General features: G+C 44.2%; 1 protein-coding gene across 1 annotated transcript in view; it reads right to left on the bottom strand.

The window, feature by feature from the left end:
- Positions 1 to 22,542, bottom strand: part of ltbp1 (latent transforming growth factor beta binding protein 1) — a 195,653-nt gene that overhangs the window by 112,968 nt on the left and 60,143 nt on the right. Inside the window, 1 exon segment of the mRNA XM_061788961.1 lies at positions 14,899 to 15,066. Coding sequence (XP_061644945.1) covers positions 14,899 to 15,066 — 168 coding nt within the window.

The following is a 22,542-nucleotide window of genomic DNA, read 5'->3' as shown; positions in this document are numbered from 1 at the left end:
ATTTGCACACTGATTGAGGAGTATCTGTAACATTTGCACAACCAACATTGTCCCAGATTATCGCACTACTCATCACTTTAAACCGCATACACTCCTTGAAGGCTCAGTGCCCTTTGCACAATGGTCATTGCACCGGACTATTGCAATACTAGTCATTCGAACTGCTCTAAGTGCTAGAGGACTCTGCATCTTTTTGCACAATTGTCAAAAAAAAAATAATGTACCGGCATTACCAAATAACTAGCACCCCTTTACTGCTCAGTGACTGTTTTTTGTTTTTTTTTGTTTTTTGTCAATGTCTTTCTGTCTCCAAAGTGTTCTGTAAATTGACTGTCTGTTGTCGTACTAGAGCGGCTCCAACTACCGGAGAGAAATTCCTTGTGTGTTTTTGGACATACTTGGCAAATAAAGATGATTCTGATTCTGATGTGTGTGGTGTATGATATATACAGTGGAGCAAAAAAGTATTCAGTCAGCCACCACTAACTAACCCACTTAAAAAGATGAGCGAGGCCTGTAATTTTCATCATAGGTATACCACACTTATGAGAGACAAAATGAGAAGAAAAATCCACAAAATCAGTCTGATTTTAAAATAATTTATTAGCAAATTATGGTGGAAAATAAGTATTTGGTCCCCTACAAACAAGCAAGATTTCTGGCTCTCACAGACCTGCAACGTCTTCTTTAAGAGGCTCCTCTGTCCTCCACTCGTTACCTTTATTAATGCCACCTGTTTGAACTCATTATCACTATAAAAGACACCTGTCCACAACGTCAAACACTCCAGTCCACACTCCAAACTCCACTATGGCTAAGACCAAAGAGCTGTCAAAGGACACCAGAAACAAAATTATAGACCTGCACCAGGCTAGGAAGACTGAATCTGCAATAGGTAAGCAGCTTGGTGTGAATAAATCAACTGTGGGAGCAATTATTAGAAAATGGAAGACATACATGACCACTGATAAGCTCCCTCGATCTGGGGCTCCACGCAAGATCTCACCCCGTGGGGTCAAAATGATCACAAGAACGGTGAACAAAAATCCCAGAACCACACGGGGGACCTAGTGAATGACCTGCAGAGAGCTGGGACCAAAGTAACAAAGGCTACCATCAAGGCTGCCAGACGTGTCCCCCTGGTTAAGCCAGTATATGTCCAGGCCCGTCCGAAGTTTGCTAGAGAGCATTTGGATGATCCAGAAGAGGATTGGGAGAATGTCATATGGTCAGATGAAACCACAGTTCAACTCTTTGGGAAAATCTCAACTTGTCGTGTTTGGAGGCAAAATAATGCTGAGTTACATCCAAAGAACACCATACCTACTGTGAAGCATGGGGGTGGAAACATCATGTTCTGGGGCTGTTTTTCTGCAAAGGGACCAGGACGACTGATCCGTGTAAAGGAAAGAATGAATGGGGAAATGTATGTGAGATTTTGAGTGAAAAACGCCTTCCATCAGCAAGAGCATTGAAGATGAAACTTGGCTGGGTCTTTCAGCATGACAATGATCCCAAACACACCGCCCGGGCAACGAAGGAGTGGCTTCGTAAGAAGCATTTCAAGGTCCTGGAGTGGCCAAGCCAGTCTCCAGATATTAACCCCAAATAAAATCTTTGGAGGGAGTTGAAAGTCTGTGTTGCCCAGAGACAGCCCCAAAACATTACTGCTCTAGAGGAGATCTGCATGGAGGAATGGGCCAAAATACCAGCAACAGTGTGTGAAAACCTTGTGAAGACTTACAGCAAACGTTTGACCTCTGTCATTGCCAACAAAGGGTATATAACAAAGTATTGAGATTAACTTTTGTTGTTGACCAAATACTTATTTTCCACCATAATTTGTTAATTAATTCTTTAAAAATCAGACAATGTGATTTTCACACGCTAATGTCGGACCCTGTTACCGGTGAAAAGTTGAACAAGTAGTATTCCAACTGCATTGCAGTGTAAACAGAACTTCGCCTGACATTAACGAGGATTAAAAACTTGATGACTCCAGGGAAAAGCTATACTACCATGATTACTCAGACCTTGTTATATGTGTTCTATGTAGCAACATCTCTACTTTTCAATTAAATTAAAATGTCACCATAAGGAGACATTTTATTTGAGAGACGACTGAGAGCAGCAACATACAAATCCCTATTACAAAGAGATTGTAGATTATATCAAAGCCACGTTCAGAGCCAAATCAGACAGCGTAAATTAACATTTGCATGTGAGTTTATTTTATTATTTCTAGCTATCTTTAAATCTTAATATTATACTTGTGAAAACTGTAAGCACGCAGCAATAACAAACCCTCATTACCAATGGATGGCCATTAAGTGGCTTGCATTACCTACACTCTTTCAGTACAGCCCAATTACAACCTCAGCTACTAAAAATTGGACCTTGTAGTATTTGAAACAAATAGCCAGTTCTATACAGTGCAGTCCACAGAAACACAGCCATTCACACCAGTGAAAAACCTCCAGCTATATCGCAACCGTTTTCTATGGGTTTTTACAGTACTGTACTCAGAGGCGGTTTTTGATGTGGGCGACCGGGGCAGCCGGGGCAGTTGACGAACAGCTGTAACACCCACTGACGTACGGATTTACAATGTGTTGTTGCCGTTTGGCAGTCAGCAACAATGAACCATTCCGCCCCTCATTTTTCTATATGTCAGTTTTATAGAAAACTTAAATCGGGAGTGTCAAATAAACAGCTTGAAGCAAGCATGTTTGTCTCTTGTTTGGAGAACTGTGCGTCCAAAAGAGTGAGAATTATCGAATACTTTTAAAAGGACCACTCATATATTACTAATACTACTGGGGAATACCTATACCTGTTGTGGGTGGGCCTGAAATGTATCCCCTGCGATAAACAGGGGTTCACTGTGCACATTTTCTGGATTGTGGGATGACCCACACAAGCACAGGGTGAACAGGCAAACTCCCAAAAGGCATAAAGTAAGTGATACATATTCAAGCCATGAGGCAGAAGTGTTCAACACTCATCCAGTGTGCGGCACTGGCAGCGTGTTTAATAAGGAAAGTAGGAGTGTTTGGGCTTTTGGCTCTCAGTTGTTGGCGAGCCACTACACTCACCTGGGAGAAAAAATGCCAGACTGGAAAAACAGTACTTAAATCAAATTCCCAAGGTCTACAGCAGGCCAAATGGGATACACATACCACAGGCTGAATCATAATCAATGGAAATTACTCTAACAAATTGTCCATCAAGTAGTGGATTCTTTTTTACGGTCACCAACCTTTGATTTGCAAAGTCATTTCAGTCTCCCCAGTTATTTTTTTCCCAGTAAAACCTTACATAACCGTTAGAGGACAATCAGCAAAATATCTTACTTCTTTTATTTGTTAATTTTTTTGTTTTAAACTTTGTCTACCAAAAATATTCTGGAACATCTATGTAGTTACAATATGTGAATTGGATAAACAGATTCCACTGTTTCATAAATCAACACTCCTCCCTTTTGACCTCTCTCATCATGTACAGTAAGTTAGGACAAACGAGAAAGGAGTTATTTATTGTCTCTTGACTCTTTCTGGTAGGCTTTGATCAAATCAGCCTTCATCTTCCCAGTCCAGTGGCTCAGAAGTGCACTCTCTTACACACACAAGGAAAAAAGGGAAGCAAGAGAAGAAGGCAGAAGGAATGAAGCAAGTACACAAGACTAAAGCCTTTTTACTCAACATTTTCTTCAGGAAGCCAAAAATGCAATGCATAGTATTTGCAAAAGTTTATGTGGATCGTATCACCAACGGACTTGGTCAATGAGCTCACTGCCAACGTGGCCTTGAAATTTGAGAATGGGGAATATAGACAAAGGGAAACAGTATTAGTTTTGTTTTTTGTTCATGCATCTATAATGAACACAACATTTCGTTGATTGTTAAGCTACTGGTTTCTTGTTCTTGACCAGGGGTCACCAACCATTTTGAAGCTGAGAGCTACTTATTGGGTATTGATTAATGCAAAGGGCTACCAGTTTGATACACACTTCTGAAATAACAAATTTGCTCTAAATATTTGGCTGGACGATATATTGTTTGAGCATCGTCACCGCAATGTACATGTGTACAATAGTCACATCGCAGGTGCAGGTGTCTGTTGGTGTACTTAATATGCAGTGAATCAATGTTATACATATTATTATTATATTAACAAAGACCAGCAGAGGGACCTGTTTGGACGTGCAAATAAGATTAGCGCCGATATTACGGTAAATTATAACTCTTCAAACAACACGCAGAGCACCCCAGACTGTTACATACTCATCTCTTTGTATGATAACTATGAATGAGGACACGGGAAAAAATGTACACCAGCTGCGTTTCCTGTATCACTCTTCAGAGTGAAACTAATTTGCGTCACAACAGATTACATTAAGGGGGACAGGGAATGCTGTAGAGCTATGGTTACTCTGAAGAGACAAACGTCTGGTGTACACAATGTGTGCCATTTAAAATAATGCACTGAAACAGAAATATGAATGCATATGTTACAACGTGTTTAAAATAACTGATTCAAACAATATTGTTAGGAATGTAGGAATGACAATCCAGTATAATTGGGCATGAAAATAAATTATTTCAACTTCATGTCTTGACTGTTACTTACTCAATACTACAGTGCATTTAAATACTTGTAGACTTAATATAGAGCTGGGATACTCAGTATACTTTTGCATAATTTCTGCCCATACAACGTTGTAAGTACGCTATCCTACATTCTTTCACATCACAATATATATCGCATGTTTAAAAAAAAAAAAATAATATGTCATTTTTTTCCAATATCATGCAGCCCAAGTAAATCATCTCATCGTTGTTCCATATCTTGTCTCCACGATTTCCATCGTTAGGTCATGCACACAATACTAACCTTCGAATTATACTACAAAGCCAAATTCCAATGAAGTTGTGACGTTGTGTAAAACGTAAATAAAAACAACATACAATGATTATGTTATGAACCTGTGATCTGCCTGGTCTGTTTGTTTTTTTCCCCGTTGCTGTCATGGATGGGCAGCGCCTCCTGCGCACATCTGTTCCGCATTTCCATCATCCGGACTTTAAGGCTCAAAAGTTCAGGGGACAGTCGCCAGATTTCTTGTTCTACTCACTATCAGTCAGTTGCCTTGTGCTTGTTTCTCGTCATGTTAGTAATCCGGTATTTCCTTTCTTGTTGCTCATTGTCCTGCTATTTCATTATTTCTTGCCTTTCTGACTTGTGTAGTTACAGTAGCGTCTGTTTAATCTGTCAGTCGTGTGTGCGCTAACTTGTCTAGTTAGCATCTGTTCAGTCCTATCAGTCTGTTGCTTCTGTAACTTGTGTAGTTAGATCGAGTCCTTTGTTTAATCCTTTTGTTATAAGAGCTTGCACTGTTTTGCACTACTTGTGTTAGGCATTCTGGTAGTCCTTTGCTCAGTATCTTTTTCCAGGGGTGTTGGTCCGAGGTCAGCAAAAAAAACAAGGATCGGACTGGATAAAAAAATTCTGATTTTATTACTCTTATACAAGTAGTCCATTCCATGCTCCGCTCCAGGGGTCACCCTCTCAACGGACGCCTCCAGGCCTCCTACCAAGCTTCCCAGGGTGAGCGGCATAGAAGTCCCTTATAAGAGAGTCATCCAAAATCAGCTTACGTGAAATCCAGGAACGCTCCTCCGGGTCATAACCCTCCCAGTCCACGAGGAACTGAAACCCCCTTCCCTGGGTTCGTACATCCAGGATGCATGATACCGAGAAGGCAGGATGGTTGTTGATGACAGGGGGGGGCGGAGGGGGTACGGCCGGAGGGCTAAGAGCACTGGTGGAGACAGGCTTGAGCAGAGACATGAAACGTGGGATGGATCTTGAGAGACTGGGGAAGCTTCAACTGTCCAGAGGTGGGATTGGTGACTTTGATGACCGGAAAAGGTACAGTGAAGCGCAGCGTGAGCTTACGTGACTCGGTTTGGAGAGGGAGGTCCCGGGAGGAGAGCCACACCATCTGACCCACCTTGTATACAGGTGCAGGGGAGCGATGGAGATCCGCCAGCCACTTATTCTTCTCCGCCGACTGAGTTAAAGCAGCCCTAACGTCCTTTCACACAGACTGGACCCATTGGAGATGCTCCCTCACCGCGGGAACCGCCACAGAATGCTCTTGGTCCTTAAACAAAGGAGGTTGGAAACCGTAACATGCCATGAAAGGGGACATACCTGTGGCGGAGCTGGTGAGGGAGTTGTGGGCATATTCAATCCACGGGAGGAAGGTGGCAGGCGGGCGAGCAGTGACGCAGCGAAGAGCGGATTCCAGGTTTTGATTTGCCCGCTCCGTCTGGCCGTTGGTTTGGGGGTGGTCGCTGGAAGACAAACTGGCTGCTGCGCCCACCGCCTTACAGAACTCTTTCCAGACCTGGAATGTGAACTGAGGACCCCGGTCCGATACAATGTCAACAGGAATACCATGAAGTCTGACCACGTGGAGGACAAGAAGGTTAGCAGTCTCAAAAGCAAAGGGCAATTTGGGAAGATGGTGAACATACTTGGAGAACCGGTCAATAACGGTGAGGATGACAGTGTTACCTTCAGATGGAGGTAGGCCGGTGACAAACTCCAGAGAGATGTGGGACCAAGGACGGCTCAGAATGGGTAAGGGGCGCAGCAGACCAGCTGGGGGTTGATGAGAAGCCTTACCTCAGGCACAGACGGAGCAGACTAGGACAAACTCACGGTCGGTTGTCCTTGGCTAGACTGGGCCACCAGAAGTATTGCTGGATAAAATGGAGGGTGCGGGTGATGCCGGGATGAGGGGTGAGATTGAAGTTGTGGGCCCACTGAAGGACGTCAGAGCGTGCGGAATCGGGTACGAACAGTTGGTTGGGAGGTCCGGTCTTGGGGCCCGGGTGAGTCTTCTGAGCCTCTTTAACCACCTGTTTTCCAAGTGGCTGCTCCCACGAAGCACAAGGAAGGGAGGATGGGTTCTGGTTCAGTTGGACTGGAAGCGGGTTCAAACGTACGGGAGAGGGTACCAGGCTTGCCATTGCGCAAACCAGGGTGGAAGGCGAGGCAGAAATTAAACCGGCTGAGAAATAAAGCCCAGCGAGCTTGCCGGGTATTAAGCCGCTTGGCGGAACGGACATAGGTTAGGTTCTTGTGGTCAGTCCACAAAATAAAGGGTGTAATGGTCCCCTCCAACCAGTGCCTCCACTCCTCCAGGGCCCAAAAGATGGCTGGCAGCTCACAGTTCCCGACGTCATAGTTACGCTCGGATGTAGACAGGCGACGGGAGAAAAAGGCACAGGAATGAAGTTTTTGGGAAACTGGGTCCCGCTGGGAGACGACAGCTCCCGCTTCCGTGTCAGAGGTGTCAACCTCTACCACGAACTGAAATGAGGGGTCAGGGTGTCGCTGGATGGGATCAATGGTGAACAGTTCTTTGAGGCGTTTGAATGTTTGCGATGCGGCAGGGGTCGAATGGAAAGGTGAAGGTGAGAGGTACGGCAACCTTGCTGTCGTCACAGATGAAATGTTTTCCATTTGTCCCCTTCTCTGATGCGGATGAGATGGGATGCGTTGCGCAAATCCAATTTTGTGAATATTTGGGCGTCGCAGAGGGGTTCAAAGGAGGGGTTAATAGGGGGCAGTAGAGCTTTGTTTTTTATAGTGATGTCGTTGAGGCCTCGGAAGTCAAAGCAGGGGCGGAGAGTGCTATCTTTCTTTTCAACAAAAAAGAAACCAGCCCCATAGCGGACGAAGAGGGCCGGATGAGTCCAGAAGCCAAGGAGTCACGGACATAATTTTCCATAGCCTCTTTTTCAGGATTGGAAAGATTAAAGAGGTGGCTGGGGGGAAGAGGGGCTCCTGGCAAGAGGTCAATGGCGCAGTCATAGGGGGGATGGGGGTAAGAGAGATGGCAAGGTCCTTGCTGAACACAGGGGATAGGTCGTGATAATCTTCTGGGACTCGGGAGAGATCAGTAGGTGTAACAGGTGGCTGAGGTGTGCTGGAGGACGGGACGGCCGAAAGGAGACAGTGGGAATGACAGAAGTGACTACAACCAGTGATAGACAGGTGGATCCAATCTATGGGGACTAGTGGCGTCTCTGGGGAATGGATGATAAATAACTGGAGTGTTTCGCGGTGATTGCCAGAAATGAGCAGGTTGAATGGTGCAGTTTGGTGGGTGACAAGGGAGATGAGTCGCCCGTCCAGGGCCGTGACCTTCTTAGGGCATGGGAGGGACTCGAGGGGAAGCTGTAGCTGACACACCAAGCCCTCATGGATGAAATTGTCATCAGCGCCGGAATCAATGAGGGCAGAAACTAGTGTGTTGCAGGGCGGAGCCAAGAATACATGCGGGAACAGTCATATGGGAGGGAGAGTTTTGGGAGGTGTTGGTTTGGCTCACCACGACGCTCTTAGGTCGTGGTGAGCCCGGCCTTATGCTTTGAGAGTGCAGGTGGAAATGAAGTGACCAGGCTGTCCACAATAGATGCATAGTCTCTGAGTGAAACGGCGCTGTCGTTCCTGGGGGTCTAACCGGGTCCTGCCTAGTTGCATAGGTTCTTCTGGTCCAGTGGGGGGTGAAGAGTAGGCGATAGGGGGTTCAGTGTGCAGCGGAGTTGTTGGGGGGCACAGCCGGGGTGGGTGGAGCAAAACTACGCATCTTAACGCCTCGCTCACGAGCTCTCTCTCGGGGGCAGTTGAGTTCTGCCATAAAGGAGTCTAGTGAGGTGGGTACTGGGGAGGAATTATGCCAAAGCGCAGTAGCCCATTTGGCAGCTCTTCCAACGCAGGAGGTTAAGGACAAACGCGATCTTTGATTTGTTGGTGGGATAGCTCAGCGGTTGAAGGTCGATTACTAATGTAGAGTTCAAGAAAAATTGGCTACATAAACCTAAATCCCCGCAGTAAGGTTGGGGAGGAGGAACGTGCGGCTCTTTGTACAGGAGGCGGGGTTGGGAGGAATACTCACGGGAGGATTGCTTAAGTGACTCTGACTCTGAGAGGACAGGAGGGATACTGTAAGAGAATTTAATGAGTCCATGATCTCGCGGAGGGCTTTGTCTTGTCTGCCGATGTGCGCACCCTGATGGCCGAGCGCTTCCCTCAATGCTTCTGTAGTCGCTCGGTCCGTCATGGCCTGAGTATTCTGTCACGGATCATAGTAGAATGTGAATTGGACCCAAGAGCAGACTGAGGCGGAGGGAGTAGATTAAGACTGGTTTATTGTAGGATGTCACAGGGTAAGGATATCCAAGGCGAGGTGGGGGTCGTCGAGAACAAGGAGTGAGCAGTAAGCAAGAACGTGAAAAGGTGGTGTGGCTTGGTGGCGTGGCTAGAGCAGTCAGCGAGACGGGGAAGGCACGGAAGGAACACTGGAGACGGGGAAGAACACAATCGGGGGAGTGCAGATGCGGCTTGTAGGATAATACTATTTTATCACAAAAACCTAGGAGTACGAGAGTCGCCGGTGAGTCAGAAACAAGCGTCAATACTCAGCCGAAGGATGTAGAACTTGACGGGCTTTAAGTAAAGGTAGTAATCAGTGCTGCTTGAAGACAGGTGCGCTGCACAAGTGCTGCTGATTGCTCGGGAGACAGAGGGGGACAGGGAGAGACAAGGTACACGGTGCCACCCAAGCTCCAAAAGAGGAACTGCAGGGCATGGATCATGACAAAAGCTGTAATTAGAGGCAAAATCATTTCATACTCTTCCTCCAAGAAAAAACAAGAACAAAAATTAGAAAGCGAATTGGAGATGAAAATCAAACAACTCACAGAAGAATAAACAATGAATCCGACAGATCTACTTAGGAACCAACTTTGTAATGCTAAACAACAACTTGATTGCATATTATCAAAAAGAACAGAGTTCCTACTGCAACAGCTAAGATACACTAATTTCGAGCACAATAATAAATCATGAAAATTTCTCGCAAACCAACTTCAGCGTAACAAAGAAAAAACACTAATTACAACTATACAAGATTCAAATGACAAAGTTACTCAATCACCACAGGATATTCACATATTTTACTACTACAGTAGTTTATATTCATCCCGAATAAAAATGACATTGAAACTTTTTTCAACAACGTAAATATCCCTCAATTAACATCCATCCATCCATTTTCTGAGCCGCTTCTCCTCACAAGGGTCGCGGGAGTGCTGGAGCCCATCCCAGCTATCATCGGGCAGGAGGCGGGGTAGACCCTGAACTGCTTGCCAGCCAATCGCAGGGCACACATAAACAAACAACCGAACAATGAACAGAAAGTTCAGACGCCCCATTAACCCTCCCAGAGTTGCATAAGGGCGGCACGGTGGCCGACTGGTTAGAGCGTCAGCCTCACAGTTCTGAGGTGCGGGGTTCAATCCCCGTCCCCGCCTGTGTGGAGTTTGCATGTTCTCCCCGTGCCTGCGTGGGTTTTCTCCGGGCACTCCGGTTTCCTCCCACATCCCAAAAACATGCATTAATTGGAGACTCTAAATTGCCCATAGGCATGACTGTGAGTGCGAATGGGTGTTTGTTTCTATGTGCCCTGCGATTGGCTGGCAACCAGTTCAGGGTGTACCCCGCCTCCTGCCCGATGACAGCTGGGATAGGCTCCAGCACGCCCTAGTGAGGAGAAGCGGCTCAGAAAATGGATGGATGGATGGAGTTGCATAAGGCCTTAAACGATATGCCAACAGGTAGAGCTTCAGGCAATGATGGGTTTTCCACAGTTTTATAAACATTTCTGGTGTATACTAGAACCACTATTTTTCAGAATGGTGATAGAGATAAAAGATAAAGGCCTAATTAAAACCCATATGAATACAGCCGCAAAACTACTACTGAAACCTGGGACAGACCCCACTCATCCAGATAATTAGAGACCGCTGTCACAAATTAATATGTACATCAAAATAATTTCTAAGGCTTTAGCCAACAGACTAGAAAAAAATTCTCCCGTCGATAATACATTGTGAACAAACAGGTTTCGTTAAAGGACGGTGCTCCACCAACAATGTCAGGAGACTGATAAACCTACTAAGTATGTCTCATCATAATAATCTAAAAACAATTGTCTTGTCACTAGATGCAGAAAGAGCTTTTGACGAAGTTAACTGGTCTTTTCTTTTTGATGTACTTCACAAATTTGGCTTTGGTGACTCATATATTCACTGGATCGCAACGTTATACAACCCACCCAAAGCAACTGTCACCACAAATGGGGTCATCACAAAGTTTCACTTTACAAAGAGGAACTAGACATGGATGCCCACTATTGTCGCTACTATTTGCACTATTTATCTTAACCACTGACAATAGCAATACGGCAGAACACTAATATTAAAGGTATCTATACTCCTGTGTCAGAAATCAAAATCAATCTTTACGCAGATTATATCCTTCTTTATTTACAAGACCCCAAGGCATCACTTCAAACAGCTTTTAACCTCATTAAGACGGGGTGCCTTTGGGACTGGCCGGGGAGCTTTGGTTGGGCTCAGGACCTCCCTGTGTCCTGGGGGGGTCGGTGGCATCCCCCTGGTTGGGTCCCCTGCTGGACGGGCTCACTGGCTTGGGCCACCCTTTCTCAATGTGCTGGCTCAGCAACTCTGGACACCAGTTGACTAAAATGCATCTGATATGGTGTTCATTCACTAATAAGTTTGATAGACTCGCTGTAGGCTGTAATTGCTTGTGCTGGGACCACTAATAACAACACAGTTTATACTAACATATCAACTCATAGGTTCTTACAGGTGTTTAGACAATCCCACTGCACCACTCGTCAATAAGAGCAAGTAAATAAAAATAAAGTATTAGATGTTAAAATAAAGTGCTTAACCAGAATAATTATTTGAAAAAACTAACAAAATACAGATAATACTTCGTTTTGATCATATGGATAGAAGGAAAATCAATCATTATACAAATACATATACAAATTATACATACTGTAGGTAGAAGGGTTTTCCAGAATTTTAAGGTTAAGTTTGGCACTGCGTATTATACATGGGGGGCACATCATACACGAGAAATTACGGTACTTTATTACACATTGGTTAATAATAAATGGGTCAGTTTTTCTCAAACCTACTGTTGCTCATTATTGTTCTCTGTTTGACTAATACCACTTGATCATGCCTTTTCTAACATTACATACTACAAAATAAGTAAATTATTGTTTGATTATTTCTGAAATCGAATTGGACTGACTTCAGTATCGGCCAAAGCTCAAGGCTGCAATATCGGGATTGGATCGGAAGTGACAAAGTTGGATCAGGACATCCCTACTTCTTTCCATGCAGCTGAATTCCTTAGTTAGTCTTCTTCTAGTGTTTTTGTTTCTCTACCATCCAGTATTACCCTTAGCTCAGTTTACTGTTGCGTTGCAGCGTCTATCCCATTTTCGCTCTGTACATCCATTTTTTTTTTCGCTGTTTCTTATTTCTGGGTATTTAGCATCAACATTTTTGTCGTCGTCGTTTTATGTTTCCTGCTTGTTTATGCTCCCTGTCCAGTGCTCTTTTGATTTAATAAAAAACCTTCTTAAATTGAATTCTTGGTTGTGCATTGGTGTCCTATATTCGATAATAAATGCCTCAACAGATTAGCAAATCCTTTTCAACCTATATTCAGTTGAATACACTATAAAGACGATATTTAATGTTCAAACTGATAAACTTTGTTTTTCAGAAAAAACAAACCTGAATGCATGTAATGGAGTGTAGGAGGAAGCCAGAAAAAACGGTGAAAACCCATGCAAGCACGGGGAGAACATACAAACTCCACACAGAAAGGCCGTAGCCCGGATTCGAGGCTCCAACTGAAGAACTGTGAGGCAGATGTGCTCTTCCATGTGTCGCCGAAATCACAAATATATAACAATAAATAGAGTATTTTCTATATCAGTGAGTGATTCTAAGTAAGTACATTGTAGGTCTGGTATCCATTTATGCATGTACTGTATGTATGTACGTACAGTGGAACCTCGAGAAAACGGACGCCGATATTACAGATACCGGATAAAACGGACTGTCAGGACTGAACAATGTGTCTGAAAATAGTTTCCATTTGTCACTTAAAATGCTGTCAACAGTCTGTTAGTTCCAGAATTGGCCGCTGTTGTTTACTGGCGCTGTGGCGCAATGCAGGCAGAGAATGGGACTGACGTATTTCCGGGTCACAGATGTACAGTATTACTAGATCCACTTCCAAAAGATGTGCTTCCTATGCCTACGTGGAAGCCATGTTGAATGTGGGGCATTCATGTGATAGCCAAGTGACTGTTATATCTATTGTTTATTGTACATAGAGCAGAGAGCGAGCCGTGGGGCATTAACTCTGACGAGTACAAAAGTCTTTGGCGTCTGGAACATGCTATTTTTGGTACAGTAAAAAAAAATTTGTCAGGCGATTTGCCTTTGGCAACAGATTTGGAACTAGGAAGCACACAAATTCCCTGCGGCTCATGAAAGTGACTCGCCTGTGATGAGTACTGAGTACAGTACGTCAACAATGTCACCATGACCAACCACACCGCCGTGGTAAGTTTGGATAAAATGCAAAACTTTAAAACATTTTCAAGCTTTTCTTATATTTATTTACAATAACCATGTACTGTACTGGGCAATTCAGGCCACAATAAAACCTACAAAATAATAATTTTGTACTGTACAGTAATATGGGTCCATATGGCCTAAAAAATAAATAAATACATAAATAAATAATAAAAAAGTGCGATGTAATTTAACGGACAATCGGCTATATCAGACAACCCCACTTGCCCCGATTAGTGCATTCTATTGAGGTTCCACTGTATGCATGTACATTATATGTGATAGCAGAGGCAAGTGGATTTAAAAGCAGGTATACAGCTACAAGTGCAACTTCAGGTAGGAACGCTACAGTCTCAGGTGGCACAAGAACAAAGGCAGGGCCACTGATGGTGTACAACGGTACTAATAAATACACATTGGTTAATTACAAGACACGTGCTTTAACCATTGAAATACCGTACCACTGCTATTTTGTATCTCAAATGTAGTTATATATACAGGGTGATTTAAAAAGAACACGTCAAAATCATTCCGCATTTATTACGTTTAAAAGCATTGTAATGGACTGAATCAGTGGTCATTTGATAGGGAAGTTATCCAAGTTTTATTGGGTGTGAAGGTCACCGCTGTGATGACGTAGTCCTCTGACGCCGTTCAACTGTCAAACAATTACGTTTTTTTTACACTCAAAACGGTGACTCCTCAGCAGAAAGCATTTTGTGTGCTTGAGTTTGCGAAAACAAATGCCATTGTCACAGTGCAGCGTGCTTTTAGAATTGTTCTTGTGGGGGTATGTAAAAGACAAAGTTTATGTTCCACCACTTCCAGCAAATATCGATGACATGAAAGATCGAATAACAGCTGCAATCAACACGGTGGACCCCGACACCCTGAGGCGTGTTTGGGAAGAGTTCTCATATCGGCTTGATGTTGTCCGTGCTGCCGGTGGTGGCCACATTGAGCACTTGTAAAACATGAAATAAAAACTTTAAGGTATGTCCAACATATGTGTCCAAGCTGGAGTTTTCTGTTGTTTTTCGTTTTTGAAATATTGCGTGCTGATTTTGGCGCATTCTTTTTGAATCACCCTGTATATTGATATTCATTATGCAAAAGTAGTAATTGGTTGTCTCAGAATTTCAACAATATTGTAATTCAATAAATCACAGACAGTATATTTGTACCTTACAGCTTACCATCAGTTCTGAGGCATCTAACTTGAAACTCAATATTAAGGTTCTCTTGGGGTGATGCGCACATGCTGACAAGATATTGTACCTAATTGAATGTTTTGTCCACTTTATCCATAACAACTAAGTGACAAACAAAAACTACAATTACGCACCTATTCTGAAGTTGGGTGCTGTCAGGGTATCAGTGGCATGGCCATTTTCACTGATGATGGTTGTCGTATTTCCCTGCTGGCAGTTGTTGTGACATCTACCCCCCACACAGGTAAATTTGCAGATAGTGGGCGTAAAGACCACCTTGATCCTTCCTGTGTGGTTGCCCACTGCCACCGTGCAAAGGAAAAAGAGGGAAAGCAGATTTTTCATTATCTTTGATCCACAGAAAATGCAAACCTCATTAAATTAGAGCATTAAAGTTAAAGTCCAGATCAAATATTGACAAAAAATGTATAATTAATTTTTAGTTTACCATTTTATCATCAGCACATGATGTGACTGCTGACAAAAGCAGCAGGACAAATTCTGAAGTGTTTGGTGCAATATTAATCTGTTCATATTCAGCCAAGTGCCCTGCGACTGACTGGCGACCAGTTCAGGATGTAGTCCGCCTTTCGCCCGAAGTCAGCTGGTATAGGCTCCAGCGCCCCGTGACCCTAACCAGAATAAGCGGTGTTGAAAATGGATGGATGGATGGATATTCAGCCAAATGCTTCAGAACTCATGGGACGACACTTCAAAGTGCAGCTAGGTAATGACCTGAAGTATACTGCGAAAGCAACCAAAGAGTTTTATAAGGCAGAGAAGTAGAATGTTATGGAATGGCCAAGTCAATAAACTGACCTGAAACCTAGTGAGCATGCATTTCACTTGCTGAAGACAAAACTGAAGAGAAAATGCCCCAAGAATAAGCAGGAACTGAAGACAGTTGCTGTACTAGCAGAACCTAGCAGAGCATCACCAGCGATGAAATACAGCATTTGGTGATGTCGATGCGTACCTGACTTCAGGCTGTAATTTCAACCAAGTATTAAAAAGTGAAAGTTTGATTTACTGTGTGAATGTTAATTTGTCCCATTACTTTTGGGCCCTTAAATAGTGCGAGGCATATAGACAGACCCTTTCCAAAAAATTTGAATATCATGGAAAAGTTTATGTACTTCTAAAATTCCATTCAAAAGTTAAAGTTTCATAGATTATAGATTCAGGGTCCACAATTTTATACAATTTCAAGTATTTAGTTTTACATATTTTGGGCTTCCAGCTCACAAAACCCTCAAAATCAGGAATTCAAAATATTAGAATACTGTGAAGAAATCACCATTTCTCAGTTTTTGTAGAAGAAAAAAAGAAATAAATTAGGGTCACATTAAATCAATCAAAATATGGTACTTTCAAAAAGATATGTTAATCTTCAGTACTTGGTTGGGAATCCCTTTGCTTTAATCACTGCCTCGATGTGCCGTGCCATTGAAGCAATCAGCCTGTGACATTGCCTGGGAGTTATCGAAGCCCAGATTTCCTTGATGCTTGCTGTCAGTTCTTCTTTGTTTTTAGGTCTGGCGCCCCACATTTTCCTCTTGATAATACCTCATTGATTCTCAATAGGGTGGAGATCCAGCAAGTTGGCTGGCCAGTCAAGCACTGTGATGGCATGGGCATCACACCTGGTTTTGGTGCTTCTGGCGGTATGGGCAGGGGCCAAGTCCTGCTGGAGGATGAAATCTGCATCGCCATACAGATCCTCAGCAGAAGGAATCATGAAGTCCTCTAAAACATTCTGGTAGACTGTTGCGGTGACCTTGGAGTTAAGAAAGCAGCGTTTACCAGCACCTGCACCGGACATTGCACCCCAAATCATGACTGGCTGTGGATATTTCACACTGGACCTCAAGCAGCTTGGGTTCTGTTCTTCAGCCGTCTTCCTCCAAAACCTTGGACCTTGGTTCTCGAATGAAAGGCACACTTTACTTTCATCGGAAAAGAGGACCTTGGACCAACAGTTCAGTCCTTCTCCTTGACCCAGTTGAGACGCTTCCTACGTCGTCGACCCGACAGTTGTAGCCCACCTCCCGGATGCGTCTGAATGTGGTGGTTTTTGAAGCTGTAACTCCCGCCTCAATCCACTCTTTCTGGATCTCTGCTAGATTCTTGAATCTTCTCTGTTTGATAATCCGCTGAAGCCCACAGTCATCTCTTTTGGTGGTGCATCTTCTCCTGACACATTTTGTCCTTCCACTAGACTTCCCATTGATATGCTTGGACACAGCACTCTGTGAACAGCCAGCGTCCTTAGCTATGAACCTTTGTAGCTTACCCATCCTATGGAGGGTATCAATGATGGTCTTCTGGCCAGTTGTCAAGTCTGCAGTCTTCCCCATATTGAACCCAACTGAGACAATTGAACCAAACTGAAGAAATTTAATGACACCTGGAGAAACCTGTGCAGGTGCTTTGAGTTTAGTTGATGATTAGTGTGTGACACTCAGTTTAAAACATTTATGGGCTGCAAAATTTGGGCTGTTTTCTTCACAGTTTAACGGACATGCTCTCGCCCGATGGCACCGTGACCCCAAACTCCAGACCGAGCTGCACTGCTGTCGCCGCTCCCCCGCCGAGAGAGACGGCCACGGGGATGCCAGCTTTAACTTACCACAGGGACGCGAAAAGAATTACAGACCGTCCCAAATAGCATTAAAGCTGAGACACAGACATATGGTTTCGCACCCGGCTGCTAAATTAATTACCTTCCACCCCAGCCAGCCTGAAGAGGCTCACCAACAAAGACTTCGCTTTCCTGCTGTGTTCAGTGACACTTGGGTGGGACAATGGATGGAGCACTAGCGACACCCACAGGTAGTCGAAAGTCACTGCAACCCTGGATTAACTAATCACAATCTTCACTGGACCTGAATGTTATTTAATATTGTAAGAACGCCACCAGGGTTACCATTGCAATAGCGCTACTAGTAATTGTATTTCTGCAAATTTGAATGTCTGATGTCACGTCTGTTTGTCAACTGAACCGGATGAGAAGTTTCACTCCTTCTTCTTCTTCTTCTTTTCCTTTCGGCTTGTCCCGTTAGGGGTCGCCACAGCGCGTCATCCTTTTCCATGTAAGCCTATCTCCTGCATCCTCCTCTCGAACACCAACTGCCATCATGTCTTCCCTCACGACATCCTTTCAACCTTCTCTTTGGTCTTCCTCTAGCTCTCTTGCCTGGCAGCTCCATCCTTATCATCCTTCTACCAATATACTCACTATTTCTCCTCTGGACGTGCCCAAACCATCGAAGTCTGCTCACTCTAACTTTGTCTCCAAAATATCGAACCTTCGCTGTCCCTCTGATGAGCTCATTTCTAATTTTATCCAACCTGGTCACTCCGAGAGCAAACCTCAACATCTTCATTCAGGCCACCTCCAACTCTGCTTCCTGTTGTCTCTTCAGTGCCACTTTCTCTAATCTGTACATCATGGTATGACTGTTTTATAAACTTTGCCCTTCATCCTAGCAGAGACTCTTCTGTCACATAACATACCTGACACCTTCCTCCACCCGTTCTAACCTGCTTGGACCCATTTCTTTACTTCCTGACCACACTCACCATTGCTCTGGACGGTTGACCCTAGGTATTTAAAGTCCTCCACCTTTGCTATCTCTTCTCCCTGTACTCCCTGTACTCTTCCCCCACCACCCCTCTCATTCATGCACATATATTCTGTTTTACTTCGGTTAATCTTCATTCCTCTTCTTTCCAGTGCATGCCTCCATCTTCCGAACTGTTCCTCCAGCTGCTCCCTGCTTTCACTGCAGATCACAATGTCATCTGCAAACATCATGGTCCACAGGGATTCCAGTCTAACCTCATCTGTCAGCCTATCCATCACCACTGCAAAAAGGAAGGGGCTCAGGGCTGATCCCTGATGCAGTCCCACATCAACCTTAAATTTGTCTGTCACACCTAAAGCACACCTCACCGCTGTTCTGCTGCCCTCGTACATGTCCTGTATTATTCTAACATACTTCTCTGCCACTCCAGACTTCCGCATGTAGTACCACAGTTCCTCTCTGGGTACTCTCTCATATGCTTTCTCTAGATCTACAAAGACACAATGTAGCTCCTTCTGACCTTCTCTGTACTTTTCCATCAACATCCTCAAGGCAAATAATGCATCTGTGGTACTCTTTCTAGGCATGAAACCATACTGTTGCTCGCAAATACTCACTTCTGTCCTGAGGCTAGCCTCCACTACTCTTTCCCATAACTTTATTGTGTGGCTCATCAACTTTATTCCTATATAGTTGCCACAGCTCTGCACATCACCTTTGTTCTTAAAAATGGGCACCAGTACACTTTTCCTCCATTCCTCGGGCATCTTCTCACGCACTAGTATTCTATTGAACAAGCTGGTCAAAAACTCCACAGCCAACTCTCCAAGATGCTTCCATACCTCCACAGGAATGTCATCAGGACCAACTGCCTTTCCATTTTTCATCCTCTTAATGCCTTTCTAACTTCCCCCTTACTAATCATTGCCACTGCCTGGTCCACCACACTTGCCTCTTCTACTCTCCCTCCTCTCTCATTTTCCTCATTCATCAACTCCTCGAAGTATTCTTTCCATCTAGCAAGCACACTGCTGGCACCAGTCAACATATTTCCATCTCTATCCTTAATCACCCTAATCTGCTACACATCCTTCCCATCTCTATCCCTCTGTCTGGCCAGCCTGTCCTTTTGTCCTTCTTTAGTGTCCAACCTGCCATACATGTCATCATATGCCTCTTGTTTGGCCTTTGCCACTTCTACCTTTGCCCTGTGTCACATCTCAATGTATTCCTTTCGCCTCTCCTCGGTCCTCTCAGTGTCCCACTTCTTAGCTAACCTTTTTCCTTGTATGATTTCCTGTACTATGAGGTTCCACCATCAAGTCTCCTTCTCTCCTTTCCTGCCAGAAGATACAAGTACTCTCCTGCCTGCCTCTCTGATCACCTTGGCTGCAGTGGTCCAGTCTTCTGGAAGCTCCTCCCGTCCACCGAGAGCCTGTCTCACCTCTTCCCGAAAAGCTGCACAACACTCGTCCTGTCTCAGCTTTCACCAAATGTTCTCTTTTCTGCCTTTGTCTTCCTAATCTTCCTCCCCACCACCAGAGTCATCTTACACACCACCATCCTATACTGTCTAGCCACACTCTCCCCTACCACTACCTTACAGTTGGTAACCTCCTTCAGATGACATCGTCTGCACAAGATGTAATCGACTTGCGTGCTTCTACCTCCGCTCTTGTAGGTCACCCTATGTTCGTGCCTCTTCTGGAAAAAAAGTGTTCACTACAGCCATTTGCATCCTTGTTGCAAAGTCTAGCACCATGCCGTACTTACCCATCACTTCTTCCTCACCCCTATTACCTTCACCAACATGTCCATTACAATCTGCACCAATTATGACTCTCTCTCTCTCTCTGTCTGGGTTGCTCAGAACTACTTTGTCTAGCTCCTTCCAGAATTTCTCTTTCACCTCTAGGTCGCATCCTACCTGTGGTGTATAGCCACTAATCACATTACACATAACACCCTCAATTTCAAATTTCAGCCTCATCACTCGATCTGATACTCTTTTCACCTCCAAGACATTCTTAGCCAACTCTTCTTTTAAAATAACCCCGACTCAATTTCTCTTCCCATCTACACCATGGTAAAATAATTTAAACCCTGCCCCTAAACTTCTGGCCTTACTGCCTTTCCACCTGGTCTCCTGGACACACAATATATCAATCTTTCTCCTGATCATCATGTCAACCAACTCCCGAGATTTTCCTGTCATAGTCCCAACATTCAAAGTCCCCACATTCAGTTCTAGGCTCTGTGCTTTCCTCTTCTCTTTCTCCCAAAGAACCCGCTTTCCACCTCTTCTTCTTTGACTTCGACCCACAGTAGCTGAATTTCCAACGACGCCCCGCAGGTTGACGGCGCCGGTGGCGGACGTTGTTAACCCAGGCCACGACCGATCTGGTATGGAATTCTTTGGATGAACGCTCATATTTGTTTGGCAAGGTTTTAAGCCGGATGCCCTTCCTGACGCAACCCTCTGCATTTATCCGGGCTTGGGACCGGCCTACAGTTTACACTGACTTGTGCCCCCCATAGGGCTGCATTATGAGAAGTTTCACTCCACACAACACAAATGAAACAAATAAACAAATAAATACTTTACATTGTTGAAATTCTGGGCTCTGAATCTATAATCTATGAAAGTTTAACTTTTTTGAATGGAATTATGGAAATAAATAAACTTTTCCATGATATAAATTTTTTTTGGAAAGGGTCTGTACAGTAAAAACGGTTGTAATTCCTACATCGTTCTCCTGATTTGGATGTAAATACCCTCAAATTAAAGCTGGAAGTCCGCAGTTAAAGCACTTCTTGTTCGTTTCATTAAAATCCATTGTGGAGGTGTTTTGAGCCATAATGATAAGAATTGTGTCGCTGTCCCAATATTCATGGCCATGACTGTAACAACATTATGGACACTATTTTGATTGCTGAGACATTGGCTGTCAACATTGACACAGAGCCTGATTGTTTCAAGTACCTGGCCTCAAACTCCAAAAGTCCCACAAGAGATGGATGCGCAGCTTTTTTGGTATGGCCCAGTGCTGATGCCTGACCTATACACTGTAAAAAAACAACCTATCGAATTTACCTAATGAATTTAGGGTAACAATTTGCAGCCACTTTAATTGGGTAAATTTAAACCACATATTTTGGGTGAAGAATACCTTAATTCAATAGCAATAAAATACTTACAAAACTTGGATAAAGTTTACCACACATTTTTCATGACATTTCAACCAGACCGCCTGAGTTGAAGTGGGGGCTAGTATACTTTGTGTTCCTCAACATCCATGTTCTCTCTTAGTATATTACACTGATGCAGGTCTGCCCATTTTGGCAGTATCAAGTCTTTCAAAGCAAGTGTACTGCCAATTGACTTATAGATAGACTTAACTGGGCAATCAGTGAGATGTCTACACAGACGTCGTCCACATTTTAGTGAGGAAGGCCGAGAAATCGTTATCCATACAACCCCCAGACACATGAAAAGAAATGCACATATAGCCTGCTATCCTTACCTGTCACAGTCATAATACAAGCAGGAACAAATCTAAGTAATGATCAACGTTTAGCTAAGCTTGTTTTACCATATAGTGCATTTTTCTTTGTTGTTTGTTTGCTTTTATCAGAATCATCTTTATTGTGCCAAGTACGTCAAAAACACACAAGGAATTTGTCTCCGGTAGTTGGAGCCGCTCTAGTACAACATGCATGCGTCACGTGATGCATATTGCAGTACCTGTAGTGACTATGGCTCGAATCGATGGGCGTGGTCTTCTCTGGTTTCTTCCTGTGCCTTAGATACACACACCCTGGGTATTTAACCCTTAACTTCCGCCTTCTCTCTCTCTCGCTCTCTCTCTCTCTTGTGCTTGGCTCCCTCTCGTCTTGCTCTGGGTGACCGCGGCACGGCTCCGCCCCTCCCCTTTCCTTTGTTCAAACACGTGGCTTGGCCAATGCAAGCCTTGGAATGGAGACTCTGTTTCCTAGCCTCCGTGGATCACCGCTGCTAAGCATCCAGGACAGTTGCTGCTGAGGTACCAGATACGCTCCCAGCCAAACGTGAGTTCTCTGAACTTGCTAGCGGATCCCGAAAACAGGCAGGGAGAGAGACGGTCATACTGTCCCAATGAAGCGTGACGAACAACTTCCTTTTTTCCTCTCCCGCTGGTTTTTGTTTGATTT

The sequence above is a fragment of the Phyllopteryx taeniolatus genome, chromosome 11 (genome assembly GCF_024500385.1).
Source record: "Phyllopteryx taeniolatus isolate TA_2022b chromosome 11, UOR_Ptae_1.2, whole genome shotgun sequence".
In the NCBI taxonomy this organism is placed as follows: domain Eukaryota; kingdom Metazoa; phylum Chordata; class Actinopteri; order Syngnathiformes; family Syngnathidae; genus Phyllopteryx; species Phyllopteryx taeniolatus.
The sequence above is the reverse complement of the archived record's forward strand: the minus strand, read 5'-3'. Positions and strand labels throughout refer to the sequence as shown.